The 8,406-nt window shown below is 56.0% G+C and overlaps 1 protein-coding gene across 1 annotated transcript; it reads right to left on the reverse strand.

Annotated features, from left to right (window-relative positions):
- Positions 1 to 4,307: 4,307 nt before the first annotated feature.
- HOXC5 (homeobox C5) lies at positions 4,308 to 6,716 on the reverse strand. Its single transcript, XM_020895003.2, has 2 exons — positions 6,109 to 6,716; positions 4,308 to 5,409 (listed from the first exon to the last, which is right to left on the reverse strand). The coding sequence occupies exons 1-2, from the start codon at positions 6,560 to 6,562 to the stop codon at positions 5,195 to 5,197; spliced, it is 669 nt and encodes a 222-aa protein (XP_020750662.1). The 5' UTR covers positions 6,563 to 6,716; the 3' UTR covers positions 4,308 to 5,194.
- Positions 6,717 to 8,406: the final 1,690 nt, after the last annotated feature.

An 8,406-nucleotide genomic window follows, 5' to 3' on the forward strand; every position in this document is an offset into this window, starting at 1 on the left:
AGGGAAACTCCCATCTCCCTGCTGCTTGGATGGAAAATTTCCAGAAACTCTCCAAATTGGACTAGTGGGAAGGAGGAGAAGGGAGGAGGGCCCATAAAGAACAGGAAAGTTAATTCTCCACTGGGCCACTGGAAAGAGTCCGTTGGAGTCCTACCACTTTCCCGGAACTTAAAGGTGTGGGAGGCTGGTGGGGCAGGTGGGTTGTGAGGGACTGAGGACCCAGAAGGAAGGCTTCTGGACTTCTCCACCAGGATGCCTGTGCTCCCCACACAGGCGACAGTCCCCTGGAGCAGGGGATGGGGCTCCAGCTCTGACGCCCAGTGCCCAGTGTCTTTGGGTCTCTGTCCTCCTTCACCCTGCCAGAGTCTCCCTTGGTTCTCTGCCTCTGCTTGATGGCCTGCTTCTGCCTCAGTCTGTTGGGCGGCAGGGGCTCAGTAACAGTATCCTCTTCCAGTCACCCAACCGCATCTCTCCACACCGCAAGGCACCCAGAGTCGGTAGCCCCCAAGGCAGTCAGTCCCTCTGGGCAGCTCACTCCCTCTCCCCATCCTCTCCCCTCCCCTTTCCCAGGACTTAGACGCTACACTCGAAAGGCTGCCTTTCGGCCCTGCTTCGGAATCCCTGGCCCCTTCAGAGAACCTGAGTTCCTAGGTTATCAGGTAGGGTACACACTCACAGGTGTGGAGGACACGTGCCTCCATGTCCGAAGACACCTCTAGGAAGGAACATTCCTAGAAACTTGAAGGGAGCCCAAGCCTGAGACTGGCCCCAGGGTGCCAAACTCTTATTGGGTCCTGAAGGCTCCATCCCCCAGAGGCCACTCTCTCCTCAGAGCTGGGGGACTTCCCTGGCCAGGCTTAGTAAAAATGTTGCCTCCACTCCCACACCCATTTATACTCAGCAGGAGCCTCCTGGCCTCCCGGGCCTAGTTTTACCTCAGGCCAGTGCTGGGGACACCAGGAAAGATCTCAACAGCTAGAGGGAGAGGGAGGCATGAAACCATACTGGCCCCAGACCAGCTAAGACCCCTAGACTGTGGAGACTGGGATAGCTGCCCATTTAGGCCTGGTGGTGAAGAAAGAAAGAATGTTTGGGGACCCTCTGGGCTCCATCCTCTACCTTTAAAATACTTCTGCCGGTTCAGGTCGCAGGCTCAGTAGTCTCAAACTCTCCTTCCCTGCCCCCCTCCCCAGCTGCCCGCCCTGCCTGGACTCTGGGCCACTGGCCAAGGCTGAACTGGCCCCTCCCCAGGACAAGGGCCCCAGAGGCCCTTTGCGCTTGCGCCTAGAGTTTACACAGTCCTACAAACACCAAACATCCCTGTGTCTGCCGCTGTCTTTTTCCCCAGTTGAGAAGGGAAAGGGGGTCAGGGAGACCTAGTGAAGCTCTAAAGAATCCAAGTCTCTCTTTACCCCAGTTAACTTGCATTTGGAGGAACTAAGGGGCTGGGAGTGGGGAGGGCTGGTCTGAGGAGACAAACTCCCCCATCCTTCTACCTCCCAGCGGCTTCTCCCCTTTCTCTCCCACCATGGCCTGGGGAGGCCTTCTTCCCCTCCCCTTAATGAGTGGGAACTGCCTCCTATCGGGAGCGGGGTGGGGGGGGGGGGCATTAAGTAAATGGGAGAAAGGGTCAGAGAGAGAGAAAATTAACTTACAGCGTTCGCCTGGGATTCATTTGCGAAGATGTAACCTCTCTCACCATCATCCCCAGCGCCGTAATCCCCTCTAACTGCCAGGCCCTCTGTCCTAGCATTAAACCTCACCAGCAGCTGCGTGGCTGGACAGTTAAGATTATATATGATGTAAATATATTGTGGGTTTGTCAGCTCTCCCTACACCATAAAACTTGGTTTAATGACATCACGTGGTCCCCCAAGAGCCACTCACGGGCTTGCCTTCAGGCCATTCACATAAATAACCTCCAAAAGTTTCAAACTCCTAAATTCACATAGAAGCCGTGCGTATTTCTCTAATGCTCAGTTACACTAAAAAGCCCTTTTGCTGCTCCTTTGCCCCACCCCCACACCCCCCTTCCAGGGTGGGGAGGGGGGGAGGGGTGGATCCTTAGTTATTTATTTATTTACTTACTTATTTCCATAAGGACCTGTCGCCTTCAAGGTCGTGTTGATGTTTTTCTTCCTCTTATTTTTTTTTTCCTCCTCTATCCTCTAATTGCTCAGAGTGGGCCGTGTACCCCTCTTCCCACTCCCCCGGGAAGGTAAGTCATGTTTCTTCCCCTTCTTTCTCCCTGCCAGAGGGGGTGGGTTCCAGGGTAGAGTGGAGAAGCAGGCTCCGTGGTCTCTGGTCAGACCCAGAAGCCCCTCCACTAACTCCCCCAGAGCAATGCCAAACCCTGGTACTTGAAGATTGTTCTAGGAGGCTGGCTGGTGGGGGAACCTCTCTAGACTCCAACGCAGAGGCCTCTGCTCACTGTGAAAGCTGGGGTCTGGGCCGCACCCACTCCCAGTGCAGGGGAGTAGATTTGTGGCCTCTGTCTAGGTTATGGTCGCTGATGCCGCTGAAGCAGAGGCTGGGGCCTGAGCGCAGGCCTGCAGACTGTGACAGAGGGCGGAAAACTGGCTGGCACGGCGCTGTCTACCCAAGTCCTCCAGCTCCTCCAGGGAAAGAGGCCCAGATCCTGCTCAGCGGGTCTGTCACACTGCCTCCACCCCTGGTTTTCCCCCTGGGGTGGTGCATCCCTCCCCCACCATGCCACCAACGGGGAGGAAACACACAGCCTCGCCCCTGGCAGTCAGAGAGGCTGGGGTGGGTGCTGGTGGGTGCCACGGCCTCTTTCTTAGTTAACTGTTACCCACTGGAGACGCCAGTGCTTCTCCATGCTTCACTGCTCGCCCAATAGTTTTACTCAGCATGGAGAAAAAATTAAAATAACTCCCTGAAGAAAATCACACATTTTATTTGAGAGGAAGGGGGCTTGAGAGAGATGAGTTGGTGCTAGGCTGGGCTGACTGCTGTGAGCTAGTGGAAGAGAGATGTTAGGGTGCCCTAACCTGGTCTGAATGCTCTGAGAAGACGAAGGGTGTAGCCAGGTGTGCAAGAAACTTGTGTAAGACACCCTATGTGTTAGGCATGGAGTGAGGCAAGGCTCTTGGATCTTTCAAAAAAAAAAAAAGACAAACTGGCAGCTTAGGCAGTAGGATGCAGAAAAGTCCGTCCTTATAATAAATCCAAGGAGCATCAGCATTAATAATCATAAATATTCCCCTTCCCCCTCCCCAGATCCTCTCTGCTCCCTCTCCCTCTTGGCTGCTGGAACAGCCTCTGAGCCCACCTCCCGAACTGGCCCCCGCCCCCCAGTGTGGGGGGTCTAGGCTTGGCTCCAGGAAATTACCCCGTCGTGGGAGGCAGGAGAGGAAATGCTGTAAAGTTTTATGGACCCTTCCCACATTTGTTTCTCCTGTAAAGTACTTCTTTCCTTCATCCCATCCCAGGAGCCTAGAGCAGAGCAGTTCTGGGCCTAGGCCAGCCTCAGGCACCACCTGAATTATCTACGTTTCCCCCCTTCTCTTTAGCTCCCCCTCCCCCTCCACACAAAATCTCTGAGACTGAGATAAATGATGGCGGGCCAACAGACGCGACTCAGGCACTGGTCTACGCAGCTCCTTTCCCAGCTAATTGTCTGCATAGCCCTAGGCTCTAGGAGGTGGGGAAGACAATCTGAACATTTCCGGCCAGGCAAGTACAAACTGCAGGTTGCCCCACCGCTTCCCCTCACCCACCCAAAGCTCACACACTTCCTCCTTCAGTGCCCCTCTACCAAGCAGTACCAACTCTTTCTGAGCATCGTTTGGGGGACCAAATAGGCCCCTAGACTGAGAGCTCAACCCTTCCTCTATGTCCAGTGAGGCCCCTCAGGGACCACCTAGCCTTGAGAGAGCTCTTCACAGGCTCAGGAGGGCCTGAGTCTGAGCGCCTCGGAGCCATGGATGCCTGGTCCCTGAAGACTAGCTCTGGCATGCAATGCGTGCAGCTGCCAGTCTAGAGGCCTCAGATTCACCCAGTCAAGGTGGGAGTGGGTACGGAGGCCTGAATGCTTGGGACAACCACAGCATAGGAAAAGGCAGTAGAGACAGTTTGGGTGCCCTCCCCTTCCCCAAGAGGTTCTTCTTGGAGCCAGGGTTAGGAAAGGAGCTCCGTTTCACCTGCCTCTACTCAATGCTCCTAGACTCTCCTAAAATTCTTTTGAAGGAGCCGCTTGAAGGCTGTGGGCCTCCCCCAACACCCCACAGCCCATTTAGACACTTTTCCCAATACATGCCCCCCAAACAGAGAGGAGCCGCTGTATCTTTCGTCCTGTTCTCTCTTTGTCTTTATTTGATATGACAAAATATAGTTTCAGGAAAGATGTGGAGTTAATAAATAGTTGGACAATAGCGATGGGCAGAAGGACACTGAAAGTCGTGGCAAGGACTACTGGGCAGCCAGAAGCCTCTAGGACCTTTATGGGGTCTAGTAGCAGGGAACCCCAATAGTTGAGCTAGCTAGCGGTCTGAGGCCGGGGGCCTGAGAGGGCATGCAGAGAGCGCAGGCTGGACAGGTTTCCGGGTTTTGGGGTTGGGGGGGGTGCAGGTTTAGAGAGCTTAGGGCAACCGAGGGGGCCCTAGGCAGACAGTCATCTCCCCCTCTCATATGCAGATCATTTAAAAAATGAGCATCGAGTTGAGTGGCTACAAAGAAGCACCCCGAGATGGTGCCGTGGTTTGCCAAGTACAACCATGCTCTCACCAAGCCGGCAGCCTGCCTGGCCCGCCTAAGCCGGAACAAAGGAGAGGGCGAGGCCGCAGGGTCCGGGCGTGGGGCCTGCCGCGGCGGCAGGGCCCACCTGAACCCCGGCGGCCTTCGCTGGGGCAGGAATTCTGAGATGCGGCCCAAGTCAGGTTCGCTCAGCACCAACTCCTGTGCCACAACCGTCTAGGGGTCCCCTGCGGAACTTGCCCCGGACCTCGGTGCTGAGCAGAACGGAAGGGAGTCCGGTCGGTGCGGGTAGCCCCGCGGGGAACCTGGGGTCGGTGGGGATGCGCAATGCCAAGGGAAAGAGCTTTTGCCTGGGGTGGGGAACCGGCGCTCCAGCCCCCGTTCTGGCCCCCAAGACATCTACAGAGGAAAAACCGACAGGGAAAGGCGCGGGACCGAAGCGGGCTCGGGGTGCTCTCGGCGGGCCTCCCCGGTGCCTCTAGAGAGCCTCTTTGCTTTTCATTTTGGAATCTTTCTTCCACTTCATCCTGCGGTTCTGGAACCAGATCTTGATCTGTCTCTCGTTGAGACACAAGTTGTTGGCGATCTCTATGCGCCTGCGGCGAGTGAGGTAGCGGTTAAAGTGGAATTCTTTTTCTAGTTCCAGAGTCTGGTAGCGCGTGTAACTGGTTCGGGACCGCTTGCCGTCCGTCTCTGGAATATAAACCCCCCCAAGCCAGGAAGGGGTGAATAGCGTGCAGCACCCCAGCGTCCCCATCCCAGCCCCAGGCCCCCACCCGCGGCCAGAGGGAGAAGACGCGAGCGGGGCCGGACAGGCCCGGCGGGCCGCAGGCGGGCCCGGCCCAGCCCAGCCTGGCCCCGGGAGAGGAGCCTCCGCCCAGGCAGGAAACTTTCCGCCGCAGCCTTCACTCAGCAGCCGGAGGGGCTGGGGGTGGGGGGGAGAGGGAGACCCAGGCTCGGACCGAACAATAAGCACCCTCGAGATCCGAGCACCGGGGACCCCCCTCCCGCCCCTCCCGAGTCGCTGGAATCCTCCGGAGCCTCAAGCGGCGGCCGAGCCGACTCCGCAGGGGAGGGAGGAGGGACCGCGGGGGGATCCCCGCTCTGGAGCCCCGCGCTCCTCACCCTTCAGATCCCTCTATTTTTTTAACTCCCTCCCTCTCCCCCAAAAATTGAATATTGCCTTTTATACACGTTTTGTTCCTATGATCCAATTATGTCGTCGTAAATTTGGGCGCACACAGCCTCTAAGCCTTTTAGTGGACAGTTTTACGAGCCATTGATGCCTGGATCGTAAAATTTATGGCCGCAGGTTTTTTTTCTTTATTTGCCCCGCATGGCCTATAAAACCCAGGCGGACCCGAGCGCGCAAAATGAAGTCCTAAAGTTTACCGTGGCTCATGTGCAGTTTGGTCATCCACGGGTAAATCTGTGGCGCGGCCGGTGGCTGGCTCAGTCCGGCAGGCTGCCCTGTCTGCGCCTGCTCCTCTTTGATCTCCCCACTGCTCTTAGCTCGCTCCTCCAGCGCTGGGCGAGCCGCCTTCTGACTGTACATCCCGGGGTTCAGAGGAGCCGCTTCATCTCTGCCCAGAGCGTGTCCCGGAGCGGCTGCGGCGCTGCAGGCGGGGCGGTCGGGGTGAGCCCGGGGGTTGGCAGCCATGTCTACCCCGTGGAGAGAGTTGGAAGGCGCAGGCGGTGGGAAAGTGATGCTTAAGTCCAATCCGCCGTAGCAGTACCTGGATGCCTGCACCTCTGAGGCCGATCCATAGTTCCCACAAGTTTGCATGTTATAGGCAGGGATATTGGGGCTCTGCTTATAGAATGAATTGGCTACGTAGGAGCTCATGGCGGGGAGGGCCCAAAAAAAATTTCTGCACCCTTTTTGATTAAGGGTGATTTGTGACTCTTTGAAGTTGAGGGGTTTTTTGTTCTCCAAAGTGCACAATTTATAGGTGGAGATATCTCTTTCTTTATCCTATGCGCTCTTCCCAAATAAGGGAGCCTTAAATAGAGTCACGTGACTCAAGCGGCCACTCATAAATTTGGCTTGATGACCTCCGGGAGGTTAGTGATGGAAGCCGGCGAAACGCATCTTGATATGTTGGCAAAGCCCAACCAAGGGGGAGAGGGAGTGAGAGAGAGAAAAAGAGAAGGGGGAGAAAAAAAAATGGTTCTTGGAATTGGGGGGTAGCCGGGACAACAAGCCCACAGCGACACCTGGTGCTTACTTGGAGGAATTGCATCCTGGCTCGCTGGCTGGCCTTCAGGCCTCTCTGGATTTTCTACCCTGTAGAGGAGAAGCTGGGTGTTCATGCAATAAACTCCTGAAATGGCCTTTTAAATTGTATTTAATTTTAACGGGAGATAAGGCTTCATCAGGATGCGCAGAGCGTTTTTTGGTAACAGATAGTCCCATCCTCCACAACCCCAGGGAGTTTCAATGTTCAAAAATGGCTGAGAAGGGGATTGAAGTAGGAGAGCCCCAACCCAGGTTGGAGGTGCCTTATCTCAGGTTCTCTAAATCAAGGGTCCAGGTGCCTTTCCTTTGAGGCCCCGGAGCCCTGATACCACTGAGGAGGTGCCTATCAGACTGAGAAAGTGAACCCAGCCTCTGAAGAGGTAGACAGGATGCCCATGAGGAGTGGTCCTGGGTGGACAGAGCTAGACAGAGGGCTCTTAGGATTAAGATTGTTGGGGACTTTGGGGTGAGCCTGGAGGTAAGGAAACAGGGGAAGATAGGTAGTCCTCCTCATCATGCCAGGGACTCCAGAGTGACATCAAGGCAATTTTCAGTTGTGTGTGTGGGTGGGTGAGTGGCTAGCTGCATAGGTAAAGAATCAGACACAATGAACTGGAGGACTGCTGTGCATCCCTGTGTATGACCCTCGTGTGGTACCCATGCCAAGTATTTTGGATGGAAAATATATGTTCATTGAGGGCATGGAGAAGCAAAATCCAAGCTTCCACAAATATTATACGAGCAGGGCAAAGGAAGAGGCCTGTTTTGTGCCCTTTGGGGAAAAGGCCTCTGAACTAGGCTTTCCAGGGACCTGGGTTCAGAAGGTCCAAGGGAAAGCAATTTCTGAGCTATCTGGAGGTCTCCCAGAGGACCTGGCTGGGGCAGGGGGGTGGGGGTGGGCAGGGCAGGCGCCTGGGCTACCTTCACAGCCTGACACCAGGGCCTCGGCAGCCATCGGCCCCTTTCCGAGCCCCCTCCCCTAGCCCCAAGTCTTATTCTTTCCTGCCTGCCTCTCCCCAGGAAATCTCCGCCCCTGCCAGGAGAAGCCCCCCTTCGGCCCCCCCGCTGGTGGAGGCGCTGGAGGGGGCGCTGGCGGGGATCTGGAAGGTCTGGAAAACTCTGGCGGATTTTTTTCCCTCCGGGAGACCCCCTCAATACCTCACCCCCAACATCCACTCAGGTTTCTCTGGCTGGGCTTTGGAAAGACGGCCTGAGCTGGGGAAAGGCTAGGGTCTGGCTGCGCTCCTCACTGGCCTAGTTTGAGGGGAGAAGAAACAGTAAGGAAAAGACTGGGGCTGGAGAAGTAAGAAGGAATTTGGTCCCGGCCACGTCAGGAGTCCCAGAGCAGGCGAGAGCTCAGTTTCCAGGCTTTCTTTTCCGAGATGTCCTTGAATCGCTCAGACCCTGCCGAAGGACTCAGATCCCGGCGGTCTTCTTTTTCCCCTCGGCTC

The sequence above is a fragment of the Odocoileus virginianus genome, chromosome 24 (genome assembly GCF_023699985.2).
Source record: "Odocoileus virginianus isolate 20LAN1187 ecotype Illinois chromosome 24, Ovbor_1.2, whole genome shotgun sequence".
Taxonomy (NCBI): Eukaryota; Metazoa; Chordata; class Mammalia; order Artiodactyla; family Cervidae; genus Odocoileus; species Odocoileus virginianus.

Coding starts and splice junctions, on each gene's coding strand:
- HOXC5 (XM_020895003.2), bottom strand. CDS start 6,562: ATGAGCTCCTACGTAGCCAATTCATTCTATAAGCAGAGCCCCAATATC. Junction 5,410..6,108: donor CAAACTGCACATGAGCCACG/GTAAACTTTAGG, acceptor TTTATATTCCAG/AGACGGACGGCAAGCGGTCC.